Raw genomic sequence first — 17,197 nt, 5'->3', positions numbered from 1 at the left:
CAAAATCCCAATAAAGAAAGGCGCCAGACAGGGAGATATGATCTCTCCAATGCTATTCATAGCCTGTTTACAGGAGGTATTCAGAGACCTGAAATGGGAAGAATTGGGGATAAGAGTTAAAGGAGAATACCTTAGTTACTTGCGATTCGCTGATGATATTGCCTTGCTTAGTAACTCAGGAGACCAATTGCAATGCATGCTCACTGACCTGGAGGGGCAAAGCAGAAGGGTGGGTCTGAAAATTAATCTGCAGAAAACTAAAGTATTGTTTAACAGTCTCGGAAGAGAACAGCAGTTTACGATAGGTAGCGAGGCACTGGAAGTGGTAAGGGAATACATCTACTTAGGGCAGGCAGTAACCGCGAGTCCGGATCATGAGACGGAAATTATCAGAAGAATAATAATGGGCTGGGGTGCATTTGGCAGGCATTCTCAGATCATGAACAGCAGGTTGCCATTATCCCTGAAGAGAAAAGTGTATAACTGGTGTGTCTTACCAGTACTCACCTACGGGGCAGAAACCTGGAGGCTTACAAAAAGGGTTCTACTTAAACTGAGGACGACACATCGAGCTATGGAAAGAAGAATGATGGGTGTAACATAAAGGGGATAAGATGAGAGCAGATTGGGTGAGGGAACAAACGCGAGTTAATGATATGTTACTTGAAATCAAGAAAAATCGGCATGGGCAGGGCATGTAATGAGGAGGGAAGATAACCGATGGTCATTAAGGGTTACGGACTGGATTCCAAGAGAAGGGAAGCGTAGCAGGGGGGGGGGGGGCAGAAAGTTAGGTGGGTGGATGACATTAAGAAGTTTGCAGGGACAGCATGGCCACAATTAGTGCATGACCGGGGTAGTTGCTGTTTATTCAAGCATTTTGCAAATGTGGCTCACTTTTAAGCACCCCTTCTTATGTCTAAAAAACACAGAAAGGAACATCCAGTATTCTTTTTTAACTTTCACTAAGCTTATCGTATAGCTCAGTGTTAACATATCGGTCAACATACAGTATATACAGGTGAGGTTACAGAAAGCAGTAATAATTGACAGTAAACACTGCTTGGATGGTGAAAAACATGGGAATCAGGTCATTTTACTTTCGACAATTTTTTTTTGGCATAGGAGGCTAAGCAAATGGTGATGTAGCAACACTGTAAAGACTGAATAAGATGGATGTGGAATGCCTTGATGACTTCTCTTTCTGTTTTTTATTTTGCCTTCGAAAGGAATTTATTCTGTTTCAGATAAGGGAGGCAGCTTTCGCATCTGCAACAGAACATCGGTGGATATTGTGTGAAGCACTTTTTCTATGCTTTTTTCACTACCTGAGCAAGGTAACTTTCTTGGTGCTTCATCACGCAATTTATACAATCAACTTCCATTAATTCTACCCTCACGAGACTGACGGGTCGAATTAAGATGCAAAAACCTGCTGAAGCACCGTTGATTCATTTGGCAATATGTGCTTGAGTAACACGCCTCTGAAACGAACGTGCATCAAGTTTCTATTTGTCCACAGTAAAAAACCAAAGTAGAAACCTACGCGTGCCTTATTTTTAAGAATGGCAGGTGATTTTCTAAAGCCAGCTTAGCCGTATTACAGCCATGATATGTGGTAAAGCATATGAATGCTACAACCACGGTTTTAGTTTCGCAATCGATTGCACAGCTAGGCAATTTTCGTCTCAATGTCCTTCGAAAACAAAAAGTGTTCGTTAGAATCGGATAAGTACCACAATCGGACATTGTCAGCTACCGTTACTGCTTGAAAATCTTTTTCGGGTGGGTCAAAAATAGGCATTTCAGAGAGGAGATGGCATTTGTTTAACGCATTCACTGTCCCCTAAGCTCTACTGAGACATGCGCTGCCACTAAAAGGGGTCATAATTGGGGTCTGGTCAAGTTCGCATTATCGGGCGAACGCCAGTTTTAGGATCGAAATGATGAATGTTTAATCCCATAGAAATGCATGGGCGTCGGCCACGTTCAAATTAACTGAAAAAATTAAATTAACTGGAGTCAGATTGTTGGAAGTTTACTATACACCCTTTTCTATTCTCCAAATAGTTGCCATTTTAATATGTAGTTTTCTTCTATCAGTGTGGCAATGGTGCTAAATTTAGCATTTGTTTGAATCATCCATTGTTCCAAGGACAAACTACAAAGTAGAGGCACACTTTGAGACTTGAAACATTTCCACATATAACAGAAGGGCATGTTAATATCTGTACAATTAACATAAGTTGGCTGTATTGTCTGCATAGCATGTGGTTGCTTTTTTGGAATGTGGTCTTTCTGTAAAACAAAGTTGCATTTGTTTCAAATAAATTGCTGAACCATTGCTTCTGTGTTTTCCTGTGCTCTCTGTGCCGATTGCGCTTTTGAAAGGGCAGTGAACAACTGCAGACTGAAATGCACAAGGCTTCGCTTTATCATGCCAGGAAGCATTTTGGCTTGACAAAGGATCCTTAACCCCTTCCATGCACACACTCTTTTTGTATAAACACATCAAATGAAAGACGGTGACCTCTTCTTATGTATTTTAAAACCTGGCAGTGTTAAAAAACAGAGTGAAGTTGTACAAATACAATTTACTGTTAAGTATTGCTGCTAAAACTTCATGCTTGTCTATAGTATATGCATGCAGTGCTGGCTATGCCGTGGTAGAGCCGTGAAACAGCTTTCACCACACTGCTTGCTATAGCATTGCTGTGTTCTGCAACCTGAGGCCAAACTATAAATCTCTAGAAGTTCAGCAGCACAATTGACAGCTATTTCCGTATGTTCGATGCACTCCTGGCCAGGGACTTTTCGTCCTGTAGGCAAAATAGATGGCTGCCTCGGACGCTGTTTTGGAAAGAGCGCAGCGTACCTCGAAAGCTTGCTCACAATGCTTCACCAGCAGGTTTTGCCAGCGAGAGTGGGGGGGGGGCACAATAATTCGACTTTACATGGTGCGGCACAATACCTTAAAATGCTGCTGCTTCTGGCTTCCATTTACTATGACCTGCTGGTGCACCTCAACATGGAGCAACCCCATTTCACTAAAATTCTGAATTCTTCTACCAACATGGTGTGGTGTGGCTATCTATGATCACTGTATAAAACCGGGGCAAACAGCATGTCCAAAAAGTACGAAAGCTGGTATAACTAATGAATGACCTGCAGTCATCCGAAATGTGCAAAATCGCAAGAATTGGTCAAACTCAAACACTGCAGAGTTTAAGTAGTCCTGGCACAATTTTTTTCTTATGCGTGTGTAGCTGTCATTCAGTTAACTACACTACAAAACTTCAAATTCCTTCTATGCGCAACAAATATATCCTTAATGCCAACATTTAAACATGTGCCAAAGGCAGTGTGGCCCCGTAATCTGGTGACAACATTGCATGGTAGGTCACAAACAAATGATGCATGCTGCAGTTGTTTATCAGTAATAATAATATTTGGGGTTTTACGTGCCAAAACCACTTTCTGATTATGAGGCACGCCGTAGTGGAGGACTCCGGAAATTTTGACCACTTGGGGTTCTTTAACGTGCACCTAAATCTAAGCACACGGGTGTTTTCGCATTTCGCCCCCATCGAAATGCGGCCGCCGTGGCCGGGATTCGATCCCGCGACCTCGTGCTCAGCTGCCCAACACCATAGCCACTGAGCAACCACGGCGGGTTGTGTTTATCAGTAAGCCATGCCATTATTAGGTCATTGAAAACTGAGCATGTTAGGACCACTATGCAGCACAACATTGGTCTTTCTGTCTTGGTGCACACTGTGGAGTGGGTGCATGTTAAAAACCTCAGGCGATTAAAGTTAAGCCGGAGTCCGCAACTATGGCATGCCTCGTAATCGTATCATGGTTGTGACTTATAGAACACCAGAATTAAATTAATTTTAATTTAGACGTTTGAGAAGAGTCATAAGAAAATTTATTTAGTGAAGCAAGTCTTAGCACACATAAAGAATCGCTCAAAGCACATGCAGCTTTCAGTGGCATGGTGTGGTCATAAAATCTGCCATTTGGAACCAGATTAATATAAAAAAATTCAGTTCAAAAGTTAAATGTCAGTGCTCCTTTACATGTAAGCATGAGGGACACATCTTTAAAGGCATCATCTAAATCCTGTGGAAGTATTTATTGGTGAATATCAAATGGCCCTACATCTAAGGAAGTTAGAGTGTTATGACAACAGGAAGCCACAAGATTTTTGTTGTGCACTCTTCCTATAGAGACAATATAGGGCAGCAACAAAATAGTTGGGCCTAGTGAAGAATTCATTCAAGATCCTTGCCAATTTGGCAGGTTCACTATGATTAGAGATGATGAAGGCCAAGCACACTGAAATGCATGCCCAAACCTCATCAGCATTGCATCACTTATTTCAAATAACTTCCATTTTGTCATTCTGCCAGATTAAAAGTTCTCAAAAACCTGCTTGACTGGTTTCAAGAACTTTTCGAGAACAGTTTGGTTCCATTCGAATGCAGATTTTTAGTCTTTAGTGAACTAGACGCATCTTTACTGATATGCAATTAGGTAGGTCAAAGCAGATGCTGTCAAAGTGCATGTGCAAGAGTGTTTGGAGTGGGCATTCCTGGGTGATGTTGCCAAGAAGGGAGTTTTGAGCTTAATGCACACAGCAGCTATGTCATATGAAAACCAGCACTTTACTCATTTTTTAGATACCGCAGGGCTTGCGCTAATGCTGGTCATAGTCTACTATAATTTCTACCATATATGGCCCTTGTCATGACAAGTTGTTTTTATTGTCCTACAATATATTCCCTCTGTGTACAATCAACATCTCTGCCAAGGACAACAGAAACAGTGTGATTGGAAACTGCAGAATTCTCCATCTGCGGAGGTGGCTGGCTGATTGCTGTATTAGATGCTTTGCGAGCTGGCATTGATGTGTAAACCTCAACTCATCTGCAAGCATACAAAATAGGCTTTGGGATACTTTTACCACAAGAAGAGAGACTAGAATGACTGTTGCCTGTGACATATGGCACATACCCATGATGAGGGATCTGCAAGGATTCCCCATGAATACAACATCAAATAGCTTTATATTCCCACTAACTTGATAGTACATAACACTGATATGTAACAAAAATAAACAACAAAGTAACTGAAAAACGAACAGGTCTACTACGATTAAGCCACAAGGGGAAAGATGGAAACATTTGTGTTAATTGTATGAAAAAAATGTGCCTAAAATGTCATCTTCCCAGCAGCAACAATATGATCATGCTCAAACTAGCATTGCTCTTCAGGCACACCCCAGGCTGCTCACGCCATTTTCTTCAAGATTTGTAGCCCAACAGGCAAAAGGGGTGAATACCTTCAGCATATAAGAAGAAATTTATTCTATTCCATATCCTCACATGAAACATAGCAATACTGTTACAAGCCATTTTCACACATTGAAGGCATCAGCAACGTGATGACAATTGAAGCACTCATGTTCTTATTTCCATTGCAATACAAACCTACACTTGGGCATATGAAGGTGCATGTGCCAAATTCAACTGTGTACTGTTATGAGGCACATGGAACAGACATTCCAAGGAAGTGTTGTAATGCAGTTACTTAATTTGTCCAGTCAGAAGGGCAATGCGCTAAATACAAAAAAAAACAATGCTTTTGCCAAACTATCCAAAACTTCAATGTGTGGAAGTCCACAATGACCAGGAAAAGAAGGAAACAAATTTCTTGAAGATGGAATGAAAAAGAAATGTTGCGACAATTGAGAAATGAGTTCTTTGCTTTCTATTGGCACAGGGATAGACAGTCGGTGGGCACAATTTGAACTTGAACTCATGGCAGTGTTGCAGGGGCAAATACCACTCATACTTCCGAGAAGCGTCGGTTACAATGCTGAGTTGGAAGGGAAACTTTACAAATACTTCTTCGGAAGTTGAAGCATCTGACCAGTAAGTAGTTGAGCATGACTAGGGGAAATATGATCAATTTCACAAATAGCACCATTCCAAAAGAACTGGCACACTGCATTGATTTCTCAGGTGACAACTACTTTACGAAAAGCCTCTGCGCGCGTTAACCTGAGGCAGCTTAAATCTAGGTCACATGGAATCGCAAAATACAGCAGCGGATGTAACACTTAAATTTGCTGTCTCGCGAACATGAGCGAAAACTTCAATTTGAAAAGGTTTGCTCGAAAGGAAAACTCACGGCCGTAACGCTGCTGCCCATCGCCAGTTGTGTGAATAATAATAATAAAAAAACATCTGCACGATCAATAGACACTTCATCGATATTTGAAGATCGTTAGCGGATATCAAGAAATGTGCACTGGATAAGAGCGAAACATCTAACCGACTGACTGACGGAAGTAAGGCTCACAGGATAAGTTTTCTCTATCTGCACCGATAATGCAGCACGTGTTGTGCAATTAAATCGCCCGTAATGCGCAGCAATTACCGCACTAGATTGAAGTCACCAGCGCAGCGACGCGCTATTTATTTCAGGACCACGAAAAACAAGGTATTCACCTAAGTACAGCGGCGGTTTACCTGTCGGCAAGCCCCTAACTCGCATATGACGAAAGCAAACGTCACGGAGTCCAAGCCACGATTGCTCAAGTCAAACTGCGCTCGCACGAATCAAACGCGCACGTTCGACACGCACAAAAGCACGCCAAGCGCGCGCAGAACCACAGGCAGAACGTCCTGCAGCCGACACGACGGCAATACGTTCGAGAGTAGCTCTTTCAAAATAGTAAAAACAAGTAACACTGTGACGTCACATCCTGCGAAAAAAAGCTGTTCTCCTTTCTCATCTTCTCTCAGCTCACGCATGCGCAGCGATCACGGAGCACTCGATAAATTCAATGGAAAAGAAGCATAGTACTAAATCTCATAGAGTTTCCTACAAAATTTTGTAGGAAACTCTATGCTATATCTAGACTGGAAACAGCAGATCAGGAAGGAAGCGTTTTATGATAACTCAAGAGGCAGTGCCCTACTATTTCAAGATAGGTCAGGATGTCTTAGAACGCGGCGCTATAAAAAGAAATTTAACCAAGCGGAAGAGAAATGTGCCATAGAGAAAGGAATAGAACAAGAGCGGACGCTATCATAGAGCCCAGCGGCCCAATTGACTGCACCGCACCAAGCCGCCGGCGTTAATACTTGAACCGCACTTCCGGTTTCGGTTTTATGCGCGTGCGTTATGAATATTAGCTGGCAAGCGTCACGCCGGCTGCGCGTTTTTTTTTTCTTTTTCTTTTTGCTTCTCCAGCATTGACCGCGCGCGGTTTTCGTGCTAAATCGTTTTATTAAGTAAAAATGATTGCGGATGATCTTTGCAAGCCTCTATTGCATATGCGCCACGAGCAATTCCATGAATATACAAGACGCCTTGTGAAATGAGTAAATGTTAATTCTATTTATATAAAGGCTCGTTGCGGGCCTTTTGTGCATTCACCCAACGCTGTGGCACCAGGTAAGCAGCAATAGTTCCCGAGGCCGTAGGGAGCTCCACCAGACGACGTAAGCTGAAAAAAATTAAATTACTAGCACGTGTAATCTTGGTATTACCGTGCAAGAATATTGCGTGTAGAGGCGAAGCGTGCGAAAGTGGTGAATGGGTGGCATTCCAAGCAAAATCAGTTCACTTTCACATACACGGCGTAGAAAATACCCAACTCATTCCAAACAATACCGTACATATCACGAAAACATTATTTACAAGCATTCCCCTCTTTTCGGGCCTTATTTCCTGCACTTTAATAGCACGAATACACGGGCTGCTGCGCGTTTCTAGGACTTGGCTACAAACGACGCGATAGCACGCTACGAATACACAGAGGTGGCCACACATGCTCTCAAACAGGCCATGCTGGACGCTCGCAGAATTCCTTTACTCGCACTCAAGACAAATGCGTGGGTTCAAAGCTTGCCTTCAGTCGTTCAGAAGACGGAATTTTAGAGTTACAAGTTCCTGGCGTTTGAGCTTCTTGGCGTTATCTATTGCGCGTTCTGCCGGCGCAAGTAACACGCTCCCGTGTTATCACTCTTGGCAATTGCTCGTCGCGTTTTCGACAAGCGTGAGTACCGAAAGAAGACAAATTGGTTGCGGGGCCATAAAAATTGTCACAATCTTGTCGCAGTAAGATTCAGTACGCGCCAAACTAACTGTCACCATGGCCGAGCTGCTGTTCGCTGCGTCACGACAGGCGCGGAGAGCGTGCCTCATAAGTAACAAAAAAAGTACCGAAAATAAGATTCAACAATGTTGGGCGTCAGAGAAAGCGCCTTGACCTTGTCGGTGCATTAAAGCGCGAATCTGCACTTGCTGCCGAGTTGCTTTTCGCTAACCGTGTCACAGTGCCAGGCGCGCCCGCTGCGCTTGAAAAGTACCCCAAAAAGTAACGAAATTAGTTACAGTAATGTTGGGGATCAGAGAAAGCGCCAAAACTTGTCGCAGTAAGATTCAGTACACGCGAAACTCGGTCAAAGCACCCTGTCGGCCCACCACGCCCAAAAACCGAAATAACTTAAAGTAATATTAAAGCTCATAGCAAGCGTCGCAAACATCTCCCAGTATGATTAATTAGTACAACTTAAGTGCGCCACAACGGCCGCGCCGTTTTTCGTTAACTGCGTCACACGTCTAGCCTATAGGTGCGTTGCCGTAAGCGTAATTACTTGAAATGCGTCGCAGACTTTCGAACAGTTTCTCACCTTGCCGTAGTCCAATGGTGCAGTGGTGCCATGTCGAGTTCAGAAGGAACGCGAAAATTCGCCGGGAGCCCACCAAACCAGGCTAAATCCAAAAATAGAAAAAGAGGCAGACGGTGACCGAACAGGCCAACACTCAAATGCGCGGGCGGTCTCTGGTCCCTCTCGCATCGGCGGCGTGTGTCCATAGAATGGAATAAAGGTGCGTCTGACGAATGACGCATGCATCTGGCTCGTCATTCACCTGTCGCGAGGCAACGGAAGTAACCGCAAAGTTTAATTTAATTTATACGCAGGTATTTTTACTTCTGCTGGGAAAGAATAAAAAACAAAAAATTTGTTAATCTCATTTCACATCCTTACTTCTTTCGATGCTCGCTGCAGCAAACGATCGGCATAAATACTATAGCGTGACGCATTTCCTGTTGCCACTTTTCGCCGAGTGTCCCCTCTTGTTGTATTTATTCATCTATGCATGTACATGTGTGTGGTAAATCTGTAGAAACCATACAGTATAGCAACTCTATGGTAGAAACAATAGAACACCTCGTACTAGGGCGCTATTCTGCAACGTTACTAGACTAGGTTCAGTTGTCAAACTCTCCGTAGGCGCCATACATCGCGGGTGGCCCCTTGTCTTGGTTTGCCGCCAGAGGGCGGGAGCACCGCAAGTAGCTCTACGCGGGCGCAGCTCTGCGTTGGCGAAGGGGCTTGAGTCCAGACTTCGCAACTTACGTACTCAGCAAGTGTTTTCACCGATGTGTCTTTAAATGTTTGTATAGTCTCGCGTTTAGGAGATTGATTAAAAAACTTTACGTAGCTGTGAAAATGCTGCTGCGCTGCCCCAGAGTGCGCTGTGGAGTCCTTAGTCCAGAGCCGCAGCAGCCCCGGCCGTCCACTGCGCTCTATATTAATCAGCTGTTGCTGATGAGTAGCTGTAAGTAGCTGATTAGTAGTTGTAATCAGCTGTTGCTGCTTAGTACTAATTAAATAATAATGCGAACGCATGAGGCGATGTTAGCGCGACCACACGATGGTCCAAGAAAGTCACGGGAGCCCAAGCGAACCAATCGAGGCAGTTCACGAGGCCAGTCAAGGCTCAGTGAATTAGGCGAAGTTAATTAAGGCACAGTTAATTAAAATAGAGTTAAGGCACTCGAACCCACGGTCGTTGAAACCTGGACCTTTGGTGGTGGCAACGAATTACATAAATAGATGAACTAATTTATTCATTAGTGAATTAACAAGTACACTAACAATTATTGGATAACTTTTAATTAATAATGAATTAACTACGCATTACCTAACTGGGCGGATTTATAATTTGAATATCTCAAAGCTACGGCAAACATTACCTTGGTTGTGCCCAGCTACGCAGCATTCGCATATTTTAAAAGTCTGGCTGAAGTTAGCTGGGAAACACGGTATATACACACTCTCAGCGCTTCATTTCGGGATAAAAAAAATGAAGCTAGCACTATTTCTTTCATCAGAGCACCGCATTCACAAGTGCAATGTTGCAACCTACGTGAGATTTGCTCCCTTGCGAGCAGACTTGCACATTCAAAGTAAGTTATCGCTGCAGGAACGGTGCATAAATATGCATTCGCGTCAGTAAATAAAATTGGATGATACGGCCCGTAAACTCTTCAAAACCCACAGGGCATTTAAAACGCATAAGAGTGTCGCAAAAATGCACCGAGACTGCAGCAAAACACGCATATATACAACGCGCCAAAACGCATAAACAACGGACAGTGCTTCGTCGCCCTGTCCGCGCCGCGCTGACCGAGCAAAGTGCGACAGCAGCGCCACGAGTTGGGTGGTGGGTCCACGCAGTCACGGGAGTTTGAAAACTGAACCTAGTCTAGTAACGTTGCTATTCTGGACATTCCGCCATTTTGTTCGATGCGTGACGTAGGCGCGACGCAAATAAAATGGCGCTGGTGGCCCCGTTTTGCTTACGTAACGTGACGCTAACTTGACATTTCGCCTAAGGAACTGTAATGAAGGCACTGAATGTAGCGTTATCGGTAAAGCAAAACAGTTTTCCTCCGCAGTAAAAGTAAAGCAGCGATCTCAAAGCGTATGATTATTCCATCGAAAACGCTTCTCGCTTCCGTCGTCTGCTGCGTACCGGCCGTCGTCTGCTTCAATAGCTAGGATGCGTGTCCCCGAAAAATGGAATGAGTCATCGCACGTTGGCGCCAACGCGCTTGTTTTCTTGCTTGAGACAACATACGCGACCTACCAGTGGTGATGCGTGCACATTCTAGGCAACGTTATCGCTATCTCGTGAAACGCAAGTGACTCAGCCCGACTCGGTTGGCTGAGAAACGGCCGAATATCACCGATAGCGTTGCGCGCGCCAGAGATATCCACTAGCGCGACGCAAGCTCCGGCGCTGCCATCTCTTGTTCATTTCACTGGTTACTCGCACCGCGGGAGGAAACTTCAAGGCGCCGCCTTGCGTACATTTCTTTTTATAAATTTGAAAGAGGCCGTTGTCATAACTTTTGATTGTGCGAAAAGGCATTAATCTTGATTACAATACAAATGGCGCAGGGAAAAGTGGACAACACTGCCAAAAGTTTGCTATGTTCAACCAATATTATTTCGTATAAGCGCGTTTTTTTTTAAAATGATGGCCCCAAACACAAATGCCAACACCACCCGAGAGCGATGCAAATACTATGAGCACGCGTTATGAACAAAAGATTTTCGTGGTGGCAAACGACGGGGAAAATGTGGCGATACGCATTCCTCTCGGCTGCCATTGCATATGGCTTCCCATTAGCATAATTCGCGCGGCTCGTCGCAGCAAAAATTATGGCGGAAAATCTCAGCAATGGCGGCCCAGCGCAACGTCAAGCATCGTCAAAATGACGTTTACGAAACAGCCCTTCCTGTGACGCTCCTCATGAGATATTCCTTCAGCCAATCAGCAAGCTGGCATGGCGCATATCTTGGATCGCCACCACATATTCGCGCAATTGCAGATGCATTGCACTGGCTTTTGCACGCTACCGCTCACATTCTTTTTGAAGCGCTAACATCACTATATATCTGCCAAGGACCAAAAAAATGTATTAGCCCATAAAATTTGCAGCTCCACGTCACGTTTCGTCATCTTGATGAAAACGCAAAATGACATTTCGCAAAACTTCGTTTCCCGGCACAAATTTCAAGGCACGTGAGCTCTCCACAGCCAATCAGAGTGTAAACACGGCGGATAATGGCGACCGTGCAGCCGCCATGCGTGTCGAGAATAGCGCCCTAGCACCCGTAAAATGTGCGGGTATCTATCCCGATGTTGATGCGGGCACAGTCACGTACGCTTCCTGAGGCCCTAGGGTTCAGAGATAACAATAGTCATGTAAATAAATATGCGGTGGAAATTAGCAAAAAGCGATTGGAGAGTTGGTGGCTCATAAGCAGAGAGGTGACATAAGTTTAAAAGTGTAGTTAAAGAAAACGGCTAATTTTTTTAACTTACAACACAGTTAAACAAAAATAAAAAGCTGAGCACACTCTAAGAACAGTTTACACCCTTTGGCTTGCCCCTGCAAGCCCGGAACTTTCCAGTGACGAACGGCACGCGCGTTATCAGAAGGGGCACTCCAAAGGGTGTAAACTGTTCTATGCTGAAAACGCGCGTGCCGTTCGTTACTGGAACGTGCAGGGCTCGCAGCGATAAAGAAAGGAAACGCATCAAGGCAGATGACGATTATTTTTGTGTGGCAGAAGGGGCAAGCCAAAGGGTGTAAACTGTTCTTAGAGTGCATGGTGACAATTGCCCCCACCCCGTTTCAAAGGGGACACTCCTACATTCCATCCATCCATCCATAGAGAAAGAACTGTCTTATCTGTGCGTATACCATGCGCATCACTAGTTACCGCGCTTGTCTGCTACCAGTTCAGCCGCACGCGTCGTGAATCGACCATGACGAGTAATCCGCACAGGCAAGCGCTCTTCGTGAAAGCGGATGGCGGGCCCATGTACTTTTATATGGTGCCCTGCTCGGAGCGAAGGGAGATAGGCCAGCTTATAGAAAATGGAGGCGGCGTTCTTTTGCGGCAGGATAAGAATCCTGACGTCGTCCGGTTGGTGCCCTCTTCCATTACAACGACGGAAGGTCCTGATGACGCTTTCGCTGCACATTACATACGTGATTGCGTTCACAGCAACAAGCTCCTTCCTCTGAAAAACTTCATATTGCCGAGAGTGCCAGCTGCGGAGACTGACGGAGATCGCAAGGTGCGTAAACTGCATTCCGTTCGCTCAAGACGCGAGTACACGCTTGAGGAAGAAGTTGCAATGGCGAAGTACATAGGGAACAAGCCCAATGTCCGTGTCAGGGGCAACGCGATATACAAGGAAATGGCTGCGGCCTGTGCGGTGCCTGGCGATCACCCGTGGCAGTCACTGAGGCAGCATTACCTGAAGAAAATCCTCCCCATGAAACACCTGTACGAGTCACTTGACGGGAGTGAATTCCTTAGGAGATACGCCCACGAGTCACTTGACGCCAGAGAACTCGTTAAGAGATACGCCCACAAGGCACAAGAAGCGCATGACGCCCCGCCGAGCGCCACTTCAGATCGTGGGAAAGTTCTCGTTGAAGACAACAGCAGCGATGACGAACTATTTCCCAAGCCGCGGGGAGCTACTGACGGTGGAGTCGAAAAGAAACCCGTTCGCCTAAGACGCGAGTACACGCTTCGCGAACAAATTGCAATGGCGAGGTACATAGCAAACAAGCCCAATGTCCGTGTCAGGGGCAACGCGATATACAAGGAAATGGCTGCGGCCTGTGCGGTGCCTGGCGATCACCCGTGGCAGTCACTGAAGCAGCATTACCTGAAGAAAATCCTCCCGTTGAAACACCTGTACAAGTCACTTGACGGGAGTGAATTCTCTAAGAGATACGCCCACGAGTCACTTGACGCGGGTGAACTCGTTAAGAGACTCGACGATTACGACGCCTACGAGGCACAAGAAGCGCGTGACGGCTCGCCGAGCGCCGCTTCAGAGCGTGGGATAGTTCTCGTTGAAGATAGCAACATCTATGACGAACTATTTCCCAAGCCGCGGAAAGCTGCTGACGTTGAAGTGGGATACCAAAATTTGGATACCAAAATTGAAGTTATTGAGGAAACAGTCGACGTCAGCAATGAGCGACTCTTCACTTATACATGGCTTATCTGGAGTCAACTCTGAAGAACATGACGTGAGTTTCCTCCTGGCATTAATTGCAGATTCTTGGCCACATGTGGAAAAATTGAGCTTGAAACTCCTGGTGTTGTGGTATCTCTGGTTGTTTAGCACCAATAGACGTCAAGAAGCTTGCTCTATCATGTTATTGGATGATGTGTAGCTAGCCTTTGTTAACTCATCATATTTTGTGCCCAGCACAAGGCAAATGTTGTGGACTGTAGTTCACTTATTGCTTTAAAGGAATATGCTTAAGAAAAAGTTTGCTCTGAGAGGAGACTTGGCAACCCAGAAAATATTCAAACAAAAGCCAGGTGGGCCAACAAGTTGTTGCACTGGCTCTTCTTGACATCATGGATTTTGATATAGTTAATTTTTTATCAATAAAGCTCTGGACTAGATTATAAGAGCCAACGATTTTACTTACCAAGTATTGAGAATGTTTACAGTGCCACATCAGGCCTGATATGAAAAAACGCTTTACAACCCGTGATGCCACACCACAGAACACCTATATGCCACACTGGCATAGTAGCACTGGACTGCTAACGTGAAATTGGATGATGGTGCTTTCACTTTCGATTTCTCTTCTAATGATCGAGTTATTACAGTGAAAATTATTAAAAAGAGAGTTTTGAAAGGATGACTAATCAGGCTAAACTGTTTAGTGTTTATCTGAAGTGTCTGAACGTCACTTCACACATAATCACTGGCGTTTAAGTTCGTCAAGGAATAAGTCTCCCTCTGATGTCTCCAGTTGCTTTTGTCCTGCATCGGCGTGTTCCTCCATAGGCCCACAAATTTCCTACTTGTCACCCAATTCTGTATTGCACTAATCAGCACTTTCCATTCCTTCATATCCGTTTCATTACTGTAACTTATGATAAGTTCGGTTTTGTGCATTACATGGGATGTCCAGCTTCACTTGTGCTTGTTTATAATGGTATTGTATCCCACTGACATTCTCTGTTCGATCTCTCCCCATGCAACCACAGCTATGCTTAACTCGCAATGGGAGCGCTCCGGGCTCCTCACCGCTCTTGGGGAAGGGAAGAGCCGGCCGCCACACACCACGTGCCCCCGGGCATTGCGCCACCAGGACAGGGTGCCAAAGAAGGCGACAGCAGTGATTCGCAGCGAACTATTGCTAAGGCCTTAATCTATTGCCGCTCCAGCAGAAAGACGTGGTGCAATGTGCTGAAATTTGTGCTGGTACTGGAGGAAAGAAGTGACTTAGGCTTATGGTCGGCATCCTTCTTTCATGTATTGACTTAATTTAAGTTATTATTTTAACCTTTTTGTTACCCCAAGACAAGTTTCTTGAACAATTTGACGAGCCATTATTCTTGGCCAAGAATTTTAGAATAACGCTCTGTCTTCCAAAAAGAAAGAAAATGAGGTCATATTTTGTGAGCTGTATACATGCCGTGCATCATATAATTGACCAGGTGCTTTTATTCTTATATGCCACAATCATCATTTGAGGAAAGAAGTGACTTAGCCTTATGATCGGCATCCTTCTTTCTTCTTTCTTGTATTGAAGTTGTCCTAATTTAACTTATTATTTGAACCTTTTATTACCCCAAGAACATCTTTCTTGCAGAGCAATTTGACGAGCCATTATTCTTGCCCAAGAATATTAGAATAACGCTCTGTCTTCAAAAAAGAAAGAAAACGAGGTCATATTTTGTGAGCTGTATACATGCCGTGCATCATATACTTGACCAGATGCTTTTATTCTTAATAATAATATTTGGGGTTTTACGTGCCAAAACCACTTTCTGATTATGAGGCACGCCGTAGTGAAGGACTCCGGAAATTTTGACCACCTGGGGTTCTTTAACGTGCACCTAAATCTAAGAACACGGGTGTTTTCGCATTTCGCCCCCATCGAAATGCGGCCACCGTGGCCAGGATTCGATCCCGCGACCTCGTGCTCAGCAGCCCAACACCATAGCCACTGAGCAACCACGGCGGGTTGCTTTTATTCTTATATGCCACAATAAAGAAAATTGCATATGTAGGCCCCTGTTGTTCTTTTCCCAAATACGATCTGGATAAGCAGACATTACTAGCAAGAATAATTTTGCTAATTACCTAAAACGTGCTAAATAACTCTTCACCTTAGGGAGCATGTTGCAATGCGGAACTGAAGCAGGGCAGTTATAAAGCCGTGTCTCCATAGCAGAAATCCTAAGACTAGCACCGCTTTCAAGATATGTGATCTTAACTTATGTGGTAAGAAATACCTTGACATTAAAGAGACGCTTTTAAACACTAACATGGTTGGGTGCAATTGTAGAGACAATGAAGGGAAACACTAAAACAGTTTGTACCGACAAACTATATTCGCAGTATTCTTTCCTATTTGGCCTCATTGGCTCAGCAAAAGTGCACGGAGCTAGCCAGGTGCTATCTTTATCGCCTTAGAGTACAATGTCCAAGAATGGTGCGACCGCTGGCTAATGACCCTTAATCCGACTAAATGTAAACTTCTTTCCATTACTCGCCAAAAGCACCCCGTTACATTCCCGTACATAATTGCTAACGAATCTATACAAGCAATAACATCGTTCAAATACTTGGGCGTTACTTGACAGTGACATCAGTGTCAATCGGGGTAGCGATGGGTTTCAATCGCGAGAACGAGCATTTAGGCACTCTTTGGAAGAGAATGAAAACATACTTTAAACTTTTATGTGTCTAGCACTTCATGTTGAGTGTCTGCATACAGAGGAAGCCTACAGTATGCTTCTTATAGCCTCAAAATTTGGTGTCTCAACCCCTTTAAACTAGTGGGAAGTGTGAGGAAAGCACTTCTTTTCCTTCATTGAAAAATAATCTTTTATAGTGCCCCTCCTAAAATGGTGTTGTTGGTTCACTTTTGGCACATAAATTCCCCTCCAACAATTTTTTTATATTCCTTGTTTCCATTGTATACTTATTACTATAGCCTGTTCTAATGTTTTGTTTGCATTTTTTTTACATCTCCACAATCTTGTGTACTGTTGTAGCCCATTTGAACTTAACATCACCAGGCCCTATTGCAAATTTTAGTTATACACTGGTATATGTAAGGTGTCGTCTAGAAAGCCTTTTTTTCGAAGATTTTCAAATTAATTCACCCAATGTCACTTGGACAACCTTGGTTTCTGTAAGCCAAGTACCTGAAGCCATTTCTAGCAGGAAATTGGCCACATCTTGGGAAATGGAAGAACCTGTCCTGTTACCATGCTGCCAGAAGGCAAGCGGTTACTACCAGCAGACATTTTGT

The 17,197-nt window shown here is 44.3% G+C and overlaps 1 protein-coding gene across 1 annotated transcript; it reads left to right on the top strand.

Annotated features, from left to right (window-relative positions):
• Nucleotides 1-12,528: 12,528 nt before the first annotated feature.
• On the top strand, nucleotides 12,529-16,860 carry LOC135897518 (telomeric repeat-binding factor 2-interacting protein 1-like). The gene is made up of 2 exons (XM_065426157.2): nucleotides 12,529-13,939; nucleotides 14,919-16,860. The coding sequence occupies exon 1, from the start codon at nucleotides 12,652-12,654 to the stop codon at nucleotides 13,927-13,929; it is 1,278 nt and encodes a 425-aa protein (XP_065282229.2). The 5' UTR covers nucleotides 12,529-12,651; the 3' UTR covers nucleotides 13,930-13,939; nucleotides 14,919-16,860.
• The last annotated feature ends 337 nt before the right edge of the window (nucleotides 16,861-17,197 follow it).

This window comes from Dermacentor albipictus, unplaced genomic scaffold (assembly GCF_038994185.2).
Source record: "Dermacentor albipictus isolate Rhodes 1998 colony unplaced genomic scaffold, USDA_Dalb.pri_finalv2 scaffold_82, whole genome shotgun sequence".
NCBI classification, from domain to species: domain Eukaryota; kingdom Metazoa; phylum Arthropoda; class Arachnida; order Ixodida; family Ixodidae; genus Dermacentor; species Dermacentor albipictus.
Note: the sequence above shows the minus strand (reverse complement) of the source record. Positions and strands in the feature narration are given on the sequence as shown.

Excerpts from the sequence above, each read along its gene's own strand:
- LOC135897518 (XM_065426157.2), top strand. The coding sequence starts at position 12,652 with ATGACGAGTAATCCGCACAGGCAAGCGCTCTTCGTGAAAGCGGATGGC.